This window comes from Apostichopus japonicus, chromosome 16 (genome assembly GCF_037975245.1).
Source record: "Apostichopus japonicus isolate 1M-3 chromosome 16, ASM3797524v1, whole genome shotgun sequence".
Classification (NCBI taxonomy): Eukaryota; Metazoa; Echinodermata; class Holothuroidea; order Aspidochirotida; family Stichopodidae; genus Apostichopus; species Apostichopus japonicus.
The window spans coordinates 13,700,944-13,722,272 of NC_092576.1; the positions used below are offsets into that span (position 1 = coordinate 13,700,944).

The following is a 21,329-nucleotide window of genomic DNA, read 5'->3' on the forward strand; positions in this document are numbered from 1 at the left end:
ATTATCTAGTCCTCCCATGGCATTTCGATGGACTTCGATGCGCTTTCAATTGCATGTGTAACAGCTGCAAGTTGTTCAGCTACGTTCTCCCATTTGTTTGGGTCTTCATTGTTATCGATATCATACATGGTGTCGACTATTCCAGCAAATATATCACATGTATACAGATCCCTACTGCTCGGAGCATATATCACGTGTCTAGCAAGAGAAACAAAAAAATATATTTTTCATCCTGTTCATAACAATTTTCTTTAGGTCAACGGAAAACGAGTATATAATATTTTATTACATAAATTTCGTTAAAATTTAATTGATACTAGGAACATTTGTCTTTTGCGATGTAATTTAAAATGTAATTTGTAATTTAATTAGATGTAATTTAAATGTCACCACGAAATACCCAGGAGGCATACTAGCAATATATTCCTCGTAACGAGTAAATTAGCGTTCATTTTGTTTACTAACGCACTGCATTTAAATATGTGACTAACCTTTTCTTCTAAATGATTAAGCTCTTCAAAGTAACTTACTATTACAGATAACAGAAAATTAAATTTCTTGTATAGGAAGAGACAATTGAAAGAATAGAAAAGGATTTTAAAAGAGAGGTCAAACCCAACGTCATCTTTATCTTATATGACAGAGATCTTTGGGAAGAACGACACGAAAAATCCCCCCCCCCCAACAGCTTACTAATACCCTGATCCGTTGATAAATATCAACATGTAAATTATGTCCCGCCTTGAATTGTTTTAAAGCTGTGATGTCATGGTGCTATTACGAAATCTGAAATCTGTTTACTTTCTCTTTTTACAAAATAAAATGTTAAAAGTTCTCACACTGAAACGAATGCCATCATTAAACAACTGCCATCATTAGGTCATGTTAAGGACTTAGATCCATTATTTACAAGACTCACTTCTCATTACAGAACATAACGACGGAAACACAGAAGTAAAATGACGCTCAAAATAATGTCATATTCGACTTGAGCTTTGTGTCTAAAGTCACATTAAAAGGAAAATATTTCTGCTTGAGTAAGTTTTTTTTTTTTGGACAATTATCTCTATCAGATATAGAAAAAGGATGATGTTAGGACTTGTGTCTTCTTCTAGACATAATTTTGGCTTATGGCTGAACGAGTATTAATGAAAATAGATTGACATGGTTCCCATTAAGACTCCCGTCTATACGTTTCCATTTAATAAAGTTTCATTGAACTTTAAATGAATTAAATGATCGATTCGATTTGATCCTCAGCACATTGTAGCCTTGACACTTTCAGGTTACCATTAGTAAATCAAAAGCAAACTACAAAAGTGAGGGGGGGAATTAAAACATGTTGATAGATAATCATTTTAATTTTGTATTAATGACTTATTTCGATAGCTATCAAATTTTGGTTATCGAATGTTGTTTATCCAAGACCACCTCAAGTAAATCAAGAAGCTGTTTTAATACGTTAGATTTTATTTTTTCTATAACGTGCGCAAAGAATTAAGGTATGGTCTTAAAACGTACCAAACGTACACAAAACTTAGTAGTAACATGTCCTTTGATCTAGGAAGAAATGCCTCATTTAGCCTCTTGGATTATGAAAGTCAATTTCTAGGTGCTAAACAACCACTAAAGCAATGCATACAAATTGCACTTGGTTTATTTTAGAAATTGCCTAAGAAAATAAATGCTTTTGGTGATTGGATAAGTTGCCGTAGATTAAAAGATTGTTGAGGTGGCTCTTACCTTATAGCTGGTCTACCAGGAAGTCCTTGTGGATTAAGAAACGAACGTTCGAAGTTCATCAACATGTCATTAATTGAGCGAACAGCGAGAACACTGAAGAAATAAAACGTCAAATAATTAACTAATAATGTGGAATGTTTTGATGTCGTGCACTGAAAAAATAAACTAGTCAATATTGCCACGGACTAACGTTAAATTAGTTTGTAACGTTAGCCAATGCACACGAACTAGCAAAAATCTTCGTTTCATCGCTGCTTCTTAGTCAGTTTACACTGACTAAGGAAAATATAATCGCAGCTTAGTCGGTGGCGACGGACTAAGGTATTTTAACCCATGGACTAAGAACGATACGGACACCCGATTTACGCCATAATCGTAGCTTAGTCGGTGTCGACGGACTAATGTATTTTAACCCAATTCGATTCACTTCAATTTGGAAACCGAGAGGCAACGGCAGCTTGCTGGACTTGGCATAGTTTCATACGATCACTCTAAGCAACTTTCAACCGTAAATCACCCAAGAAGGTCTTTAGAAGAATGGAGGTATTAACTGCCATCATCGGCCTACCTGTTATTCCTTTAACTTGAAGGTAAAATTAAAGTTAATTGTTAGGCCACTGGCACTAGTACTCATGTATTATGGTTAGTGTAACGCTACCGTTGTCACGCTGGCGTTTCGCAATACACAAGTGCAATGACAGTGAGTAGCCTATAGGCTTCTACTGGGTACTGCAGTGCATTCTCAACACTACAGTGTGCATTCTAAACACCAATTAACAATGTGTTATGTGTGTATTGGGCTAGACTGAACAGTGGCACATAATCTTCTAATTTATTCCCAAACAAATGCTGGAACTATAAGTCTCAATAGTTTATTTGAAGTCTACACTCATTTGGTAAAGATTTCCTGTAATTTCCCATGTGAATCTAAATGGGTAGGCTTTGTGATATTGAATAAGCAAGGCTAGACCTTCAAACGTACAGTCACAGTAGGCTGAACAAATTATGTTGGCTAGTCAACGGTATTATATGTTGCGAGCAGTCAGGATGCACGCTTCAGTTCTATTTAACCTTTTCATTTATCATTTTTTAGTATTTAATTTCCGGTCACGCTCAGGAAACAATTGCGACATTCCTTCACGGTCGACTTGTTTACTGTAAGAAGTATTAACCGTTTTTTCTCAGGAAAGCTTGATAGTCTGAAGTTATTATAACATGTGCTTTTAGTATACTGCCAAAAGAGTAAGTTGTTGTATTTGTATTGATATTTTATATAGAAGTAACGGAAAATTTAGTATGTTTAGTTTGGTCTATAATTGCACGTTTTTTTCTGTCCAATGTAGTGCAGGGTTCACTTGCGCGAATTCAAATTATTCTGTTTATGTATATGTATATGCATCGATTCGTAGATTATGATGTTTTTTGACATTTATTTGTAATTCAAGCATATCTGTTTAGTAGCAAAGTTTAAAGGTTAAGATTAATTAGTTTTCTCTTTTTGATCCTAGATTGAATGAAACTCATTGACGTAAATAATAGATCAGATGATACAGTTTAACGCAGTTGCTAAAACTCTGGGTATTCTCTAGTCTTCGCCGGTCCATTATATACTTTAGTACTACTAGTAAGACTAAATCAAAACGACCGAAATACAAACTTAGTGTAACAAAGTATTGATTCTCCTCTAGCCTAGGTCTAAACAGGCTTGTTATGTGAGCAAGCAAAATAACAACTAAAAACGATTAGGCCTATAAATAAGTTGGCTCAGTGCATTTCTGTTTCTAAAATTTTATATTTTTAAAGGTCATAAAAACAAACAAAGATTTAGCCCATGTTTTATTATCTCTGTATTCTGGGCATTTGATTCTGGTTGCAATGGTGATGACACTCTCGTTCTAATTTTCAGCTTTATACAGTCTGCTTCAAACTTTGGGATTGTTTTTTGAGACTATAGTGGAAGCAAATCTCACATAACTTTGTGGTGACAACTTTATTTTATTTTTTTTCAAATGATGAATACTTTGCTGTTTCTTTTTTCCAGCAGGAATTGAAAAGCCAAATATCTAAGTCAAGGGTGAGGTTTCCTGATGTACGACACCAGTGTGGAGGCAACAACAGAAGAGGAGAACTGTGTTATATATGGCTTAAAGACATGTTTTAAGATGATATATTGGTACCCTTCGCAGAACAAAAGAGTTTATCCAAGAGCCCAAAAAGCAAAGGAACAAGTACCATAGAGAAAAAAGATGGAAGAGTGAGTTTAACTATTGTACCCAACTGTTTAATGATATTACATATGAAGTGATACCATTTTCCAGTAGTTTTCAACTGGTTACATCATGAGCTCATCTAGGTCAATGGGGGATGGGCATTTTGGGGGTCTACTGGCAGGGGTACCCCAACAATAAAAATTACTGGCTATGCCCATCAGTTGTATCTGAAGTCCTAACCAACATTTTCCAGTAGGTTTCAAGTGGTTACCTCATGAGCTGACCTAGGTCAGCCTTGAGGGGTCAATTATAGATCACTGGCAGGGGTACCCCACCACCAATAATTACTGGCGATGGCCATTTGTTGCTCTTGGGGCCATACCTGACACATTGTACTTACTTTGATGTGTTACCATGAAAACTGATCTAGGATAGCTATCAGGTGACTTTAAAATTGCTCTCCCAGCCACACCCACCACAGTCGGTTTGCCAGTCGTCTGGTTTCATATACAGGAATGCACTGTGAACATTGTGATGTACAAGGCAATTGGTTACCTTCCCAGCTAACCAAACCCTCTGGGCTCCCGGTATATTGGGATCATTATTAACATGATTAACATAATTATTAAGCTTTGAAAAATAACTTGGTGTTATGCTGTGCAAAGCTAATAATTATTTGGTAAAGCTGCTATTCCTGGCTTATAATTTGAAGGACCTAGATTTAAATGTATCCTTCCCAATATGTTATAAAATTTTAATGTAAATGTATGTTTATGATAATGTGAGTTATCATGTGCTATATCTGTATCTGTGCTTACACGTATATCATATTTTCTGTTCACAGGTCAATAATGGTGCAGATTTTGGCTTCCTGAAGACAAGTGGGAGGCCATTTGTAGTTAAGAGAAACACTCTTTGTTCGTGAAGACTTAACTGGTGTCGATTTGGGGTACCACTTCAGGCGCGTATCCAGGATTTTCAAATCCGGGGGGCGCGAATTACTATCTAAGCGGAGCGCCACCATCGGTTGGCGCGCAGCGTACAAGAAAATTTCTTGTTTTGAAACCCCCCAGATCATGGGAAACGGCACTTCTCGGGCTTGAAATGACCAACCAGATGTACACTTTTTGCTTGAGAACCAAGTATTTCCTAATAGTTTTTTTTTTCCATCCATAACCTTTTTGAAGATTGTCAACCCGGCACACATCATGTTCGACCTGATCGCATCTCCTGTGGGTCTTTGCTTTTGTAGGTGATTCTACGTCGCGGCCCACAATACCCGTCAGCCCCACTTTTCAAGGTTTAAGCCCCATATTTGTTCAGAATTTGAAAATTCACATTTCTCGTGAATAAACTCACTTCAAAACATACCCATAATATTGTACAAAATTTCATCTATGGACAACCAATATAGAAAAAACTTCCTTGAACCCCTAACAGACCGGTCAAAATTGCACGAGTAGAGGGAAGTGTGATGTAGAATGTTGGTCAGAAATTTTCTAAAATTCCGACATAGTTAATTTATTGGTGTAGAAATATTAAAACCTGTTATAACGGCTATTATAAAACTTGGTTGAAGGAAATGAAAAAATAGCAGATATTTCCGAAACCGAACACTACACACATAGGCGTAGGAGGCGCGGCGGCAGTGGTGGAGCTAGGGGTATTGGTCAGGAGTGGCGAGAATGGTCTGAAGGGGCGCTTTCGACACTATCTAAGCGGAGCGCCACCACTGGTTGGCGCGTAGCGTACAGAAAATTTTTGAGTAAAGATACTCCCTAGATCGCCGGAAATGACCCTTTCCGGGCCTGGCTAATTTGCAGATAAACGAAGAATAAATAGGTGTCATCGCCAAATTACACCAAGAAAATGTGAGAAATGTCAATAAGTAGATGAGAGCGCAAAAAAAAGGTAATAATCTAGAATAAGTAAAAAGTGGTAAAGAGCTGAAAAAGGCGCCAGCAGTCCATTTGAGTCCGTCAGGGGGGCATTCGCCCCCCTGACCATATGGACGCTCCGCCACTGCGCGGCGAGGGTGCAGGCCCTAATTCGCCATTACTAATGTAAAAGAGAGTTTTGACATAATTGGACCTCCATGCTTTGTATACATCTACATGTGACATGTCGTTGTTTACATTAGCATCCCGCGGTATACTGCGCAATTTGAACGGACCGTACAGTACATGATGGCATGCGATGTAATAACCGATGCTTGCTTATATGATACTGACATGAAGACGTTGAACGCGCGCTTTGCGCGCGAAAATTTTTGGTAATTTTTTCAGGCAAGTCGGACAGTTTTGAGGCTTTTCATCCTGGAACGCCATTTTCATGCTCACTGATATGATGTGATATCTGCTGTTTGCGTTACAAATTGGAACAGGCGCGTAGCGAATAATTTGCCAAGGGAGGGGCGAAGCCTGTAGGCAAATTACCAAAGCGTAGCGCCACCATAGGTTGGCGCGAAGCGTACAAGCAAATTTTGGCCGAAAATGTCTCCCAGATCGCTGGAAATGACACTTCCCAGGCCTTGTAAGTTGCCTCTAAGCACTTTCTATTTTGAAATTACTTAGCGATATCATTTTAAAAAAATGCTGTATGGGGGGGGGGCGGGCGGTCGCCCCCATCCCAAAATGCGTCATGTTCCCCGACGACAGGGTCGAGTTCGAGACCAGCCACAGTTGGTTTCATAGCACAATTCTACACACGCGTTATGATAGACCATATATAGTATATATATAGATCATTAGTGAGAGAGGAAAATGGAAACGTCAAAAAATGGAGTTGTCGGTGTAAGGGGTAGGGTGAGTCACACTTTTTCGAAATCATTGATCCGTCACTGGCTACCCTTCAGCGCTGTAATGATGTCACTGTTCCTCTTTCTCTCCCCGGTGTCTTCGCGTTTTGCTTTTCCTCCCTCTCTTTCTCCTTTTTCTCTCTTTCTTCTTTTTCTTTTCCCTTCCTTCCTCTCCTCCTCCTCTTTTTTCCCCTCTTTTTTCCTTTTTTCTTCTCTTTTTTTCTCTTCTCTTTTTCTTACCCGGGGGGCGCGCGCCCCCAACGCCCCCCCCTGGATACGCACCTGCACTTTAAAACGAAAGTCATGAGGAACCCTTGCCCAAGATTCAACTTTGCATTATTGTGCAGTGCTATACTTTTGCGATTCATGTTTGATCCATTAACTTGTCTTAACTTTGTTGGAATAAAATCATATTTTCAGATTTTTGTTTACAGTGATTTCTTCTTTATCTGTCGAAAGTCAGCCTTTGTAGACATCAGAAGTTTTATCAGAAATAAATACTGCCAATGTACACATTATTTGTGTTTCTTCTGCTCTCTTTTCTTTCAGTGATGCTAGTCAGTGAAACTAGTCGGGTTTAATTCTTTCAGTGATTCTAGTCAGTGCAACTAGTCAGTCGATACCGACTAAGAAAGGTTAGTCGGGAGAGGCACCATCCTGACTAATGTAAAACCTGCTATAAACTAGTCGGTGGCTCATATAAATTAGTCGGTAAAGACCGACTAATGTCACCAACTAATGTAACTGACTAATATACATTTACCGACTAAGAAATTGTTGATCGACTAAGTTGACGGACTAAGATGACCCACTAAGAAATCCAACTGACTAAGGAATAAATTAGTCGGTATATCAACTGACTAAGGCTATGTTAGTCGGGAGAGGCACCAGATGGACTAACGTTATGTTAGTCGGTGAACCAATTTAAGTTTTCAGTGTGGTCCCTCCCTAGACAAAACTAAATAAAAAAAATAAAAACAATAGGGCAATCCAGGGAGTTGCATATCTCATTGCCAGTCTACACTCTGTATTCTACTTTAACCTTACACTGAACTAGTCTTGGAGTCCTGACTCCAGAATCATACTTTTAATAGTCATAATAGTATTGAGAAGTTTGCCTCTTTTGTTTTGGTTCATTTTATACTAACTTCTAACACGAGAAAGATTACCACTCATTGTCAATCAGTGATATTCAAGTGCCGCGTGTAGGTCATTATAAATAAGGCCTAGGCACAATGCAGTTTTTATGTTTCGCGCATATACTCACGCACGCGTTTGCAAGTTATAGGCTAGACCCGGGCGCAAGGGTGATCCGCGTTACAAAACAGCGATTCCCATTCCCATTTTGAACGCGCTGGCATCGCGTCGCGCGTTATCGCCGTACTAACCCTATATGGTGCGTTATGCGTACACATGTTTAGAAATTTCGAAGCCCGTCAATTAAGCCAAGTATTTACACATAATTGGACCAGGCCTGGCCCAAAACTGTACTTAGTAGCCTAGTTGAAGTTATCAAAAATAATAATAATAACCAAATTTGACATTATATGCTTCAAAGGATTGAATTAATCATGTTTATGGCATGTTTTTTGAGTCACCCGGAATGTGTGAACTTATAACGATCTGGCATAGCATTCTTTTTATGGGGGGGGGGGGCGATAATCAGTACTATAGGTCAATCACAAAGGACGTTATCCTTGGTAACCTTTAGAGTTACAAATTAACTTAATCAGTGTAACTGTGTAAAGTATGATCGAAATATGTGCATATACTAAGCAAACTGCTCTTAGACTTTGGAAATGTCAAAAATGGCGGCAATGACAAGAGGGTTAATTGAACAAAGAAATACAAATAATTTTGTTCAAACAGAGTCAAAACTGCGCTAAAAATAATAACTATATATCTGTGCGGTTTATTGCATCATTAACGGTGTCGGAATAGAGTGTTAAAAACCATATGTTCTTTCTCATTAATATTCATAATCAGGGTGTCCACCTGTTAAATTTGCTTAAGGGATGCTAATACTTATGCTGGTGACAAGTCGGTATCCATTGCTTGCTGCTGTGTATGCTAAACTTAAATGATTTCCACTCATTATGTTGTAAATTCCAAAACGTTAATAGTCTGGCAGCAGACCGAATGAATAATCATTTCTCTTGGTTCAATAACAGCACTCATATTTCGTCCAGTACAATCCCGGTAGTCGCCCTTTACGTGGAGTTGATCACACTATAGCGGTTCTTTTAATACATTGCAATCAATAGAACAAAGAATAACCCCGTGCAGTCAGGAATCACTGAACGCATGAAATTATATTTTTACACTTTGGCAACTATGTATGGTGTCTGTGCACTTGCTTGTTTATCAATGCTTTGATTTTTTATCATTAAATGCGTATGTTTGGATATATCAGATATATTAAAGACACGTGTATTACCAAACTTAACGCCAATTGCGTCAGCTTCTTATTGTCCGTCAATCACCTTAACGGTTTTAATAATCAGTGTACCGGTGCCTCGTGTAGATAGATTGTTACCAAGTTTGCATATGTTTTCACTATTTAGGGTTGCTATACAGTGTCAATCAACAAAAAATGTTGCTCTGGTGATAAATTTGGCAATAGATTTAGACATAACAGCTAATGTCAAAGTGATCAATTTATGGATTTAACAGAACGTGTCTATTATTCTTGATCTAGAATGTTGTAATACTTTTCATTCATTATCAAATGCATTTGATATCGTACTCACTCAGACTTATCGAGTTTCTCTTCAATGTAGCCGTCCATTGATGTTGCTTGCATCAGAAGTTGTGTCACTGCGTTATGCATATAGTCTGTTTATTGTAGGAATTGAAATGTTATTTATCACGGTCACATGTGAGTAGCATCTTTGATCAACGAATTCAATCAACCTGAAGCCAGTAATGTATTTATTTGATCAAGTTTAATTAAAAGGAGCGCTGTAGCTATTTGAAATAAATCGTAATCATCGTTAAACATGATTCCGGGGACATATAACGAAAACAAAAAACATCATTAAATAATTCTGATAGGATACCGATGTCGTTGCTTTAAGTTTGACTTAATGTGATTTCGAAGCCCTGTGGACAAGATAAACTGATGCATTAGGCAATGACTTAGCTGAAACTTGCAAGATCAAAGTATAAAGTCGCTTAGCAATGACTCACCAAATGACAAGCCGCCTTCGTAAGTCATTTTCAGTCCCATATCCCCAAATCTGAGCTCTCTGTAATATTCATCAATTTTGTTTGCGTAGTCGACGCACTTGAATGGAATAACCTCGGAGTCTGCTAAAACACGTGTAATCTCAGCAAATAGCCTTGCAGAAGCTTGGAGATAAGTGCAATGTGGATCATAGTAGCTATGAAATAGGTTGTACGTGTCATATATTGAGTGATACGTAGGAAACGGGTCGATTGGCTCAGATTCCTGAAAAACGAAAGAAACGTGTGTGATGTCAATGCGTTACACAAGGTGTTTATAAAACCTAATACACACCACACACCATAAATTAAGGCCCGTGGGCCATTAACCGTCTCTTCTAAGTAATACATCGTATACTGGAATTTTCCTGACTGAGACTCTCAAATTTTCAATAAATGACCATGATATAACTTTTAACGATCGATAAGAATCTTGTGTCCAATAAAACATAGATGGATGGGCAGCTAGTTTGTATCTAAGTTAGAGTCGAGAAAACCATACCGAAACGAGCTATAGGCATTACACATTTGCTGGAATTTAAGTCCGTTTAACTTTAGAAGGTATTTTATACAGAATTAAAATCAAGCAAATAAATAAGTAAGATTTACGTGTGAAGTTTCAGGTAATTGCTTAACCCGTGTAATTTGATATTCACAACTGACAACATCAGATTATTACCTAAGCCTCAAAGCCATCCTTTTAATTGCATTACTAGTTAAGCACTTGGCATGTTGCTACCTAGAATATGGTTATATTGTAATTGTTTGCTTCGAATGATCAAAACTGACAGCTTGGCTGGATGTTCAGGTTCCGGTAGTGGAAATCGTGTACAGTTCGATGGTCGTTGCCACTTTATATGCATGGTTTTGAGTGTTACAGACGTTCTTTTCACCTTCATACTGTTGCTATTCAAAAACTGTTAAACGTGACTGTCATGTAATGTTACACTCTGGGTTTTCATTGGCTCTGTGTAATCATTTTCATATAACACTTCTATATATTTTAGTTGCTTGATTCATGTTGGGTTTTGTACACGATTTCCCTGGTTCCAAATTTTCTCTGCTATAAGATCCCATCCTCTAATGAATACATACAAACCTATACAGGTATAATGGTTGAATAATGTCTAAACAACCAGTGAATTTATCCGTTCACTAACTGCATAAGTTATGTACACATGACACCTTTTCAATATTTTGATATATACATGTTTGTCGATAAACATTATTTCAATACTTGTATTATTTTTCACATTCAGATACAGGTAATACATATTTATTGCAAGAATATTTGGGAAAAATACATTCTCAAATCGTAGTACAGTGCATGGAAAGTCCAAGTTTATTATGTTACTGGATAGATCATGTTATACCAACCTTGTCATGAACAAACGAAAAGTCTAAGACAGGTACACCACTGATTTGGAGAAAAGGCGACACGTCACTTCCAGAAGCAATATCTCCAATGCTATGATAAATAATATTTTTTTTAAAACGATGTACAGGATAGAAACAATACTCAAACTAAAATGTTCAAGTTGTTAATATTTCTTATTTAATTTAAAAGTTATTAGTAAATAATATTTCTTGTTAGAAGTAGATAAAATAAAAAAAATTAAGGTGAACAGCTGGAACAAAATCTTAAAAAAAAAATGATATAAAAGTGATATGTTTCCATGTATCTCCATATATGGAAACGTGAATATCATAGATGGAACTCAAAATTGTTAAATATTAGCACAATCAAATTAAAGACTGGTAGGGCATATTAAATCTTACATAGGCTCGTCGTTACTAAGTTTGCCTCTAAGGCGCCATCTGTCATAAAGTGTTTCGACATTTTCTTCAAACTCTTGTGGGTTTGGGTCAGGAACCTTGCAGAAAGGAGAAAAATTCTTTGTTTTGTGATATATATTCTTGTTCAAAGTTTAATCGTCTACCCAATTCGAAAGGTTCTGAATAGTTCATATCTTTTATCTGTGTGTATAATTTCGTATCCCGTATATATTAATCGTCGTGCACTGTAAATACCGTGTTCACGGTTCTCCCAATATTAATGCTGGAAAATTTGCAAAAATATACAACGAAACCTGAATGTCGCATCAAAGGAATTAAAGATACTTAATACCAACGAATATACATACGGTAAAAAAGTATTTCAAACAAAGTGTACTTTTGCTACTGATTGAATGATCTCCGAAAATACTGAACTATATTATTTTAAGCAAACTTAAGAAGTTTCGATTTAAAATTCTACATTATAACTATTAAATTATATGTAAGTTTATTTTGCACACTATAGATCAATTATAGAAGGTTAATATATAATATTCAGAAAAGCAATGCCGAAGGGGGTGGAGGGGGGGGGGTATGAGCAAATGTATCGTTCGCACCTGTTTAGCCGCTTCCCATATGGTATGATATAAACTTGGAGTCGATGATAATTCTGGAACGAAGTTTCCTAAAATTAAGGATAAAAGCACAAAAGAAACTCAATTAGAAATTAAAAAACAAAATATGTACACAACATACATATCACGCGCCCTTACATACATATTTACAACATCATTTTGTATTTACCTGATACTGCAATATCAATATTCAAGTAAGCTATCGATGAGCTATGGAGAATCTTCGCATTTTCCTGAGGAAAAAAAAGGTAATATCATAACACGTTTATCGTAGGATAATGCACGGATGGGGTATAACTCTTGCAATCAACGAGGCCGTTGATTAATTCATACGAAACTTTAAATATACATCGATTTTTATCTCAGAATATTACATTAAATAAAATCGAAGCATTTTTTTTTTGAAATTGTACCCATTACTTCCTAATGTTTATTATATTATAGACAAAAGTCTCTAAACAATATATATGCGCCAATAAAGTAACAAGAGTGACAGAAACACAATGAAGCAAGCCAGTCTTTGACGTGTAATAAATGCATAATTACATACACGTTGAGTCATTGACATATGTCAACAAAGCTAACAAAACAGTTTCAAACAAACAGTTAAATTCAATACTTAAATTGCTTTACTATGAAAGGTACTTGATCAGAAGGAAATATGTCAGAACCAGTACCGTTATTATGCTTCATTGTATTTCTTTAACGTAGTTGCTGTTGTAGATTTCGTTGCTGTACCGGTAGGTATAAGCCTAGACGTTATGTAAGTGTTAATAAAGTGTTTTAATATTAGCTAGTCAATTTGTGTGTAACTGTCTTTCGTTGGTTTGATTGCTTGGAATTGGACATTTGAACATTGCCTCTTTTACTGATTGTTGTCATACTATACTCGATCCAAGCTTTCCTTATTGGCAACTTCATCCACCGGGAGCTTACCGTGCAATATATAAAGCTAAGCTGGCGACAACGATCCAATCAAATTCGGGATATTTAACAAGCATGAATGAACACATGATAACTGGGATATGGTTGTATACAGGCTATACAGACAGTTCAAATTTGCACTTGGACAGCACACTTTATATCACTCGGCCTCACAGATCAAGCTATTTCAAGTTAAATTTTAAATGAAGGTATTTATACAGCAACATATATGTTAACATCTAAACACATCTCCTATAATACTTGATTTAAACTCTACATAAACCCATACTTTAAATGTTTCATTTGATTTTAATTGCTCAACTCTAATAGTCTCGATGATTGGTGATTTTCTGTAATTAATAGTTGTTTTTCTATTCCAATATGCGTAAATTTTTTAGCGTGAATGGTCGTTTGTGGTATTTCTATAATACGTGAAAACAGTAATCAATTTACTGCTACCTCTATTCCGAATGTCCTATAGGGATTAAGTGAGAAAAAGGTACCTATTGCGATACCCCCAGGACTTCTATTTATGAAATTATATGTAACCCGCTGATTGTTATATGCTTTGTTGTCTTCTGTCTAAACTGATTTTCTGTTTAGTTTATTCGAGCGGCAGTATTAGTTTATTTTTTACTTGACTAGTTAAAAGTCATTTCAAATAATGAAGTGGATTTCGTCGAGTTTAAAGTTTTTATAATTTATTATTGGCACGTCATCATAGAATACAATGAAATATGGTTGTGTCACGAATTGCTGAAAATGTAATAAAGTTCATCTATTAAATAAAAAAATAATAATAACTAGCATTCATTAACTTTCAATTGCTTAGAGCATCTTCGCTTCATACTGTACAATCGTATTTCAGAAATATTCGGTATAGCTTGGAACATTGCATACCGAAAGATTATTTGTATATAACTTTATAGTGGAAGAACGGGAAAGTTGAGGTAATTCAGTTTCTTTCCAACGCTGCAAAGTTTAAGAAATACAATTTTATTTTGTATTGCGTATACCGACGTGCTGAAATTCAAATCTAACATTTATCAAGATCAGGGTCATGGATCAGATTTCTAACTGCCATTAGACAGTATTAGTTTTAGGCTATGTCTTAAATAAGTATGTAGGAAATATATAAAACTGTTTTAATTGTGCATTTATTAAATGGAACCCATGCAATATTGTTGTTATTCTTCTTAAAACCATAATTTATCCGGGAAGTAGATACCATTAAAATACTTGATCTCACCTCAACCCATTCATTTGAACCGATCTGACCGAATTCACCAGCGCCCCAACTAGCAAAGAAGATTGAACGTCTCGGTCGCCATCCTGAATACAAGCAACAAACATATACTATTGCAAATTTCCATACCGATCTACGTTATAGATATGAAAGCATTGAGAGTTCTAAACTTTGATCTTTGGGTGTAATGAAAATTAAACCTAATTACAAAAAACATTTGGTGTTCGAGTACATTCGAGAAGGAACAATCACATTAAATATACGGTTAGAAGTATCATATACTAAGAATGAGATATAGAACGAAATATTATGAGGAATCACCATCCGTGACTGAATGAAAGCAATGTACTGAATCATTATCGCAAGTCCTGGAAATTTGAAGTACACGAACCATTTTTTTTTAGTTCACCAAAGGCTCTTGCAACTTCCAGCATAGTGCTGAGTCCGGTAGAGGGATCAACCGCACCAAATGCCCAGGCATCGCTATGGCTCCCTATCACAATAAACCGATCTATTGGTGGATAGAACATGTAATTTCAAAGTAATATGTGTCCTATTTGATAATATAAATTAAGATGTGTTCATATATGCTGCAACGAATCGTGAAAAAAGGAATACAAAAACCAATGTTTAGTAATTGTTATGAATAACTTTGCCGCCCTCTTGATACTGTGAGATGTAAAGCTTGTATGCTAATTTAGTTTAATGCATTTATTCAGATGATTCAAACGTCTGATCTTGAACTATCGATCTGTTTCATTTTACGCATATACAAAAAATTAATATATTTTGTTTGTATAGGTGCCGCATACAGCAGGTGAGAACTTACATCATACAAATTCATAGCATGAAGGTACTTCTTCAATGAAAAGAGATTTGTACCTGGTTCAACTGCTCCAAAAAGTTTCCCAATTACATTCCATGTATCCGTGCGACCGTTTTTGTTGTGAATTTTCATTCTAACAGCCCTGAAAGGAATATATTATACACAAGGCGTTGTTTTGTTTCTTCTTGTATATACGGCAAGTACGAGATATGGTACATTTCAATTACAAATTAAAACATATAGCTATTGCACTGCTAAATGATGTTTCCAATGGGATTCATTTTCATTTAACTCGAATCTTACCCATCTTGTTCTGGTGGAGCAAAGCCCGGTCCGTACCTGTAGGTCAGTGTAGGTATGTTACCTGACCAATCGTTCTTAACAGGGTCGCCACCTAACAATCTGGAAATTATATACATCAAATTATTATTCAGTTCAGTTCAAAACATATTGCTTTTACAATATGTACAAGATAACATTTGCCGATTTGCCAATTTGTAATAGGATGTTTGTGATTCTGTTCTTAAAGGAAAGGCAAAATAACCAATTGAACTTTGGTTGTAAGATGATTCATCCACACACGTTTCATATTTGATAGAATTCATGCCATTGATTTTTATTTAGTCATTTAGTTCTATTCAAACAGCCAATCACACATTAAGGCTAAGAAACAACGCAAAAGCCAACAATAAACTTTTCGTAAGGAGCACCGTATTTAGAAGCTATCTTTAATAAATTATAATTTAACCTTCGTCAGTCAAAGCGTCATAAAACAAGAACAATAATGCTGCAATAAATTACAAGAAATCTGCTCAAGAGCACAGTTCATGGTTCAAAATAACCAGGTCACTTAAAATAACATATTGGCAAGTTTCCAGTGACCATGCTTTTAGGGCAAGAAACCATGACAAGTAGATCTAAATCCTGACATATTTAAATTAAAGGGTTATTCACCTAGATATACTCACCCAAGCAACTGTTCGGCATCGTCTGATGATATTGGATGAACGGGCAGTTTCGGCAGACTATGTTGTTTCGCATATTCCTCGCTATGACGGTATGCACCCTCTGGTTTTAAACATATTTATCAGTTGCTCGTAAAAAAAATTGACATGTTTCTTAGACATTGCATTACAAAGCAGCTTGATAATAAGGCATTCTGCTCTTCTGGAACATAATTATGTATTAATGAAATCGTCTGATGTAATTCATTACATAGCACCGAAGTGTCGGTAACATGTATTTCCCCTATGTCATTGTTCGTTTAACAGTTTGACGTCTATAACATAGATAATACCCCAGTACCATTTGGAAGCAAGAACGAAATATTTTCACTTAAGTCAGCGTTATGGAATCATTATGGCATAACATTATCATAAACTATGCAAGAGTACCATATATCAAACGAAGTCAATATTCTCTATATTGTTATGCAAATTTCTGTATAAATAAATTTTCTCGCGAATTACACAGCACAAAATTTGATGTTCCTATTAATGTTGCCAATTTCGCTGTCAACTATAAGAGTCACGAAGGTTATTATTAGGACGTTACATGAGATTTTTAACTGTTATTACATACTTTTATGAAACTTTTGTCTTACTTTATATTTACGTACATATTTCTTGCCAATGTTAAATACTGCATTCTATATTCAAACGCAACTGTTAATTTGAATGTTGTTTTTTTCGAATTTTTGGCAAACCTTAGTGTTGACTTCCAATTGTTGGTAAACGCGAACATAAATGATATGAACAAACAGTTGTTGCATGCGTGGGATTTATTTTAATGTGACTGTTCTAGTTTGAATCGTTTAGGCTTCACGACGGAGTGTATTGAGGGATGAAGTTTTTCTCAGTTGTTCAACAGAGCTCTAACTGTTCACTTCGCAACAAGGTAGTAATATTTTATTAGTATATCTTACCAATTGCTGGAAAGAGAGGCGTCAGTGGATCACCTATCACCTGTAAGACGCTTCCTCTTAGAATTCCATGACTAGGTAAATAAGTTCCTTGTGGATAAATTGGTCCACCTTCTACATTGTAATCAGCTGGATCCGAATATAGTATCAAGCCTTTTGCTCCAAATTTTGCCGCCAATTTTGCCTAATGAGAGAATTATTGAAATTGACATGCGATGGTCAGAATTTTTTACAGAATACTTTTTAAGAAAAAGTCGCCCAGGAATGAACCTGGGCACGAAAACCAAACTACCAAACGACTGATCCGCTCTCAGCCCCAGTCCCCTTGCATCGGGACTGTGACTGTGTGATCACCGTCGGGTTCATCACCATTCCCCTGAAAAGAACAGATACTACACATGATCTTAGCCAAAAGGCCGAGAAGCGAATTTGTTAAAGAATAGTGTAAAAGTCATAAAATATAATAAAGTCATAAAAAGTCTGAGGAACAAAACATTGTCGGTAAAAGTAGAAAATCTAACCTTATCTCCGTTGTGAATTTTTCCATATCGAGCGATTACGATTTTGTCAGTAATGTTTATCTCCTTGTCGTTTAATAGGTGCTGAAAATCTTCCATTGCAGCATAGTTGGCGTAGAGAAGATCGCCCTGACATATGAAAGGAAATGAAGACTGGCAATAAATGAACCTGGAGTTGTTAGAGATCTAACATATATAATGTGTAGAACATTTCCAAACCAATCATCCATATCATATACATATGCAGACATATAGGAGTTTTCAGCTTTAAGTACTAAACAATTAAATAACTAAAACATAAGTAAATAAATGAGAAACGAAATAGTTCAGGTAATGCAATTTGTAAATCATTTGAGCTAATGATAGTCGTAAATGTTAATCGTAGAATTTTCCTATATTTCATATATATAATTAAATAATTTAAGCAAAGAACAAATGTTTCATTGTGTTAAGTCATTAGAGCTCTTGCCTAGGGTAACACTCACTACACCCTATATACCTTGAACTGTAATAGCTATTAAGATGATAATATGATGTTGATTGCACTAAGAATTAAGCAACGTCATGCAGGGAAGTACATAAATGCATGACACATTTCCATTTCAATTTAATATACCTGCACCGTTCCACTTGGAGAGTAAGCATTGAAGGCGGAAGGGATGTCCTTTCCTACGCTCTCTTCATCTAGTACTGGCTCATATACCGTTGATTGGAATGCTATCCTGTACCCTTCCGGTTGTGAAATATCATACGATAGTCTTTGCACCTTAACAACAACAACAAAAACGTCTCTGGATAATTATAACGTTGTGCGGTTCAAATATTATGAGAGGCTGAACAACGGCACGTAATGACCTAAATTGTGTGGCAGAATTTGTTTTTACCCAATACAACATATATATCACAATGAAAGGAAAGCAATGACAATATACATTACCACATTTGTTTCTTCCGAATTACGCGAGGGCGAAGATAGCAGAATATTGTAAGAACTCATTTCAGATGAGTCCAAACCATACTCAATGAATTTATCTCTTATATGCTGTGCGATGACATATTCACTGTGACTTCCAGACACATGCGGGTCCATTGTCAGGAATCTGTAAAAAGGGAATAAACGAAACAACCATCAGTTTATGATCAATGAAATAGGCCTAACTATGCCAAGTACATTCTTAACATGTTCTAAGAATTCAAAAACTCCCTTAATCTTGATATTCTTGGATCTTTTGCTTCTGCTTAAAAGCTTTATGATGTTGCATGTGGTTGATATTGTAAGTCCTTACCAACTCGTGCAACACTCACACTCACTACAAATCCGTTCAATCTACAGGAAAATCCATAGGCCAAACAGCAGAGATATGTGTCGCTACAATCGGTTTAACGATTATTTCCTCTTGTTTCCTTTATTCTGACCTCCGATTATTCTGGCTTGATGAAACAAAAATCTTCGTCGAAACCATTTTAATTGCTTTTGTTTTGACTTTCCTCTTAGATAATTCTTTGCAATTCTGAAAAGTATTTTTAATCATAAATTGAGTCTAAATAAACATAGATTATAATTTCTTTGGATAAACATTCTTTTTTCATATCTTTATATTTTTGCTATATATATATATATATATTTTTATATATATGTATATATATATATATATATATATATATATATATATATATATATATATACATATATACATATATATATATATATATATATATATATATATATATATATTTCCAGAGGACAAGAACTTTGATTCGGGCAAGTCTTGAAAAATTCGGGCAGCCTAAGAGGAGAAATTTTTTTTTTCTCCTCTTAGGCTGCCCGAATTTTTCAGGACTTTTGCCCGAATTTCTTGTCCTCTGGAAATTTGGGGGGGGGGGCAGTCTGCCCCCCGCCTCGTACGCCTATGTACCTAGGTCTCTTTCAACAGAGACCTCCTGTAACTCCACACCATTAACATTGTAAGTATACTTTTGGTTACTACTACCAATGTGCATTACCTTGCATTTATCAATATTAAAAAGCATTTGTCATCCCTGAGACCAGCAAAAAAACCTTATCCAAAACCGTTTGAAACTTCTCAGAATCGCTTTTGGAAGAGACCTCAGAATACAATTTGGTGTCCTCAGCAAACTTTTTAGCTGTACACAAAATATCTCAGTCGATGTCATTTATATAGGCAACAAACAACAAGGGACCCAAAAAAGGCCCTTGTGGACCCACTAGTAACGTCCTGCCAAGAATAAGCACAGCCTTTAAATACCACCCTCTGTTTCCTATTAGCTATTACCAAGCCAATTCTCGATCCAAGACAGTAAAATCCCATTGACACCCATACACTACAGCCTAAGTAAAAGACTCTGGTGGGGAACTTTATCAAAGGCCCTCTGGAAATCCAAGAACACAACATCTACAGACTTCTGTCTATTGGGTGAGCTTGTTACATCTTCCATAAACTCATGGATATTAGTGAGACAAGACCTTTGAGAGTTATGAAGTTTTAATTTTTAATACTGGTTTGATATTGATCAATATTGAAATTCGAATCAAGCAACAATTTTAGGAGTATTTTCTTAAAAGGAAACGTGTTGGGATTAGTGTCATCGTATATACTATATTTTATAGTCTGAATCGTTGCCTATTTGATTACGATATTTGAAATAATAATAACAATGATCAATGGGCTACAATGATTAACATTAACTTGCAACTTCTCTTATGTTCATACTTTCCTTCCTTGGTTTATGTGAACACATTGATATGATTATTGTAATCAATTATGAATCATTGTATGATATAACTGATGAATGTGGTCACTTGTAATTGTACTTTCCTGTGTCATTGGTAAGATATTGGGATTTAATACTTAAATATCAATTGGAGAACGGTACTTTTTATTCTTACCTCAATGTATCGTCTAATACTTCATTGTTAATTATATTACTCAGATTTTTCGTTATGTCCTCGGGACTTCCCACAGTGGCTTGTGCGGGATTCACGCTAACTCTATCCGGTCCACTGTACCATCCAATGAGGACACCAATGCAAAGAAATACGAATGATGAGCTTGTAACGGCAATTGCAACTACGGTTGTATTTATTTTCATATTAACAATACTTCTGGATCAGAATGATCAAATGGGCTACAAAAACACATCGACTGCATCATGTTATTCAATCCTAATAAAATTCAGTGATGCGTTTTGTGATTCCTGTTGTTCGGTCCGAATAATTCAAAGCCGGCACACATAAGATCATCCCACTATGAAAAGATATACTTGCAAAGATATAGGACCGACGGTAATAAACCGTTCTCGAGATTGATTATATAGTCAACCTTTGGTCTTTCTCGTTATAGTCATATCATCCAGTGAGTAAACAACTTGTCAGAGCTATTGTTCATAAAGGTTAATATTTCGTTACAAACTAACTGTTAACATAAATGCTACATTGCGGAATGACTGGATCTTAAGAAATAACAATTTAGTTGAATAAATTAAAATT

At 35.9% G+C, this 21,329-nt stretch overlaps 1 protein-coding gene and 1 pseudogene across 1 annotated transcript; both read right to left on the bottom strand.

Moving 5' to 3' along the window:
• Positions 1-17,151: 17,151 nt before the first annotated feature.
• Positions 17,152-21,092, bottom strand: LOC139982183 (glutamate carboxypeptidase 2-like). The gene is made up of 5 exons (XM_071994770.1): positions 20,730-21,092; positions 18,759-18,921; positions 18,438-18,587; positions 17,825-17,950; positions 17,152-17,487 (listed from the first exon to the last, which is right to left on the bottom strand). Exons 1-5 carry the CDS (start codon positions 20,930-20,932, stop codon positions 17,293-17,295), a joined length of 837 nt encoding a protein of 278 aa, XP_071850871.1. The 5' UTR covers positions 20,933-21,092; the 3' UTR covers positions 17,152-17,292.
• LOC139983884 (U2 spliceosomal RNA) lies at positions 17,524-17,731 on the bottom strand (annotated as a pseudogene).
• Positions 21,093-21,329: the final 237 nt, after the last annotated feature.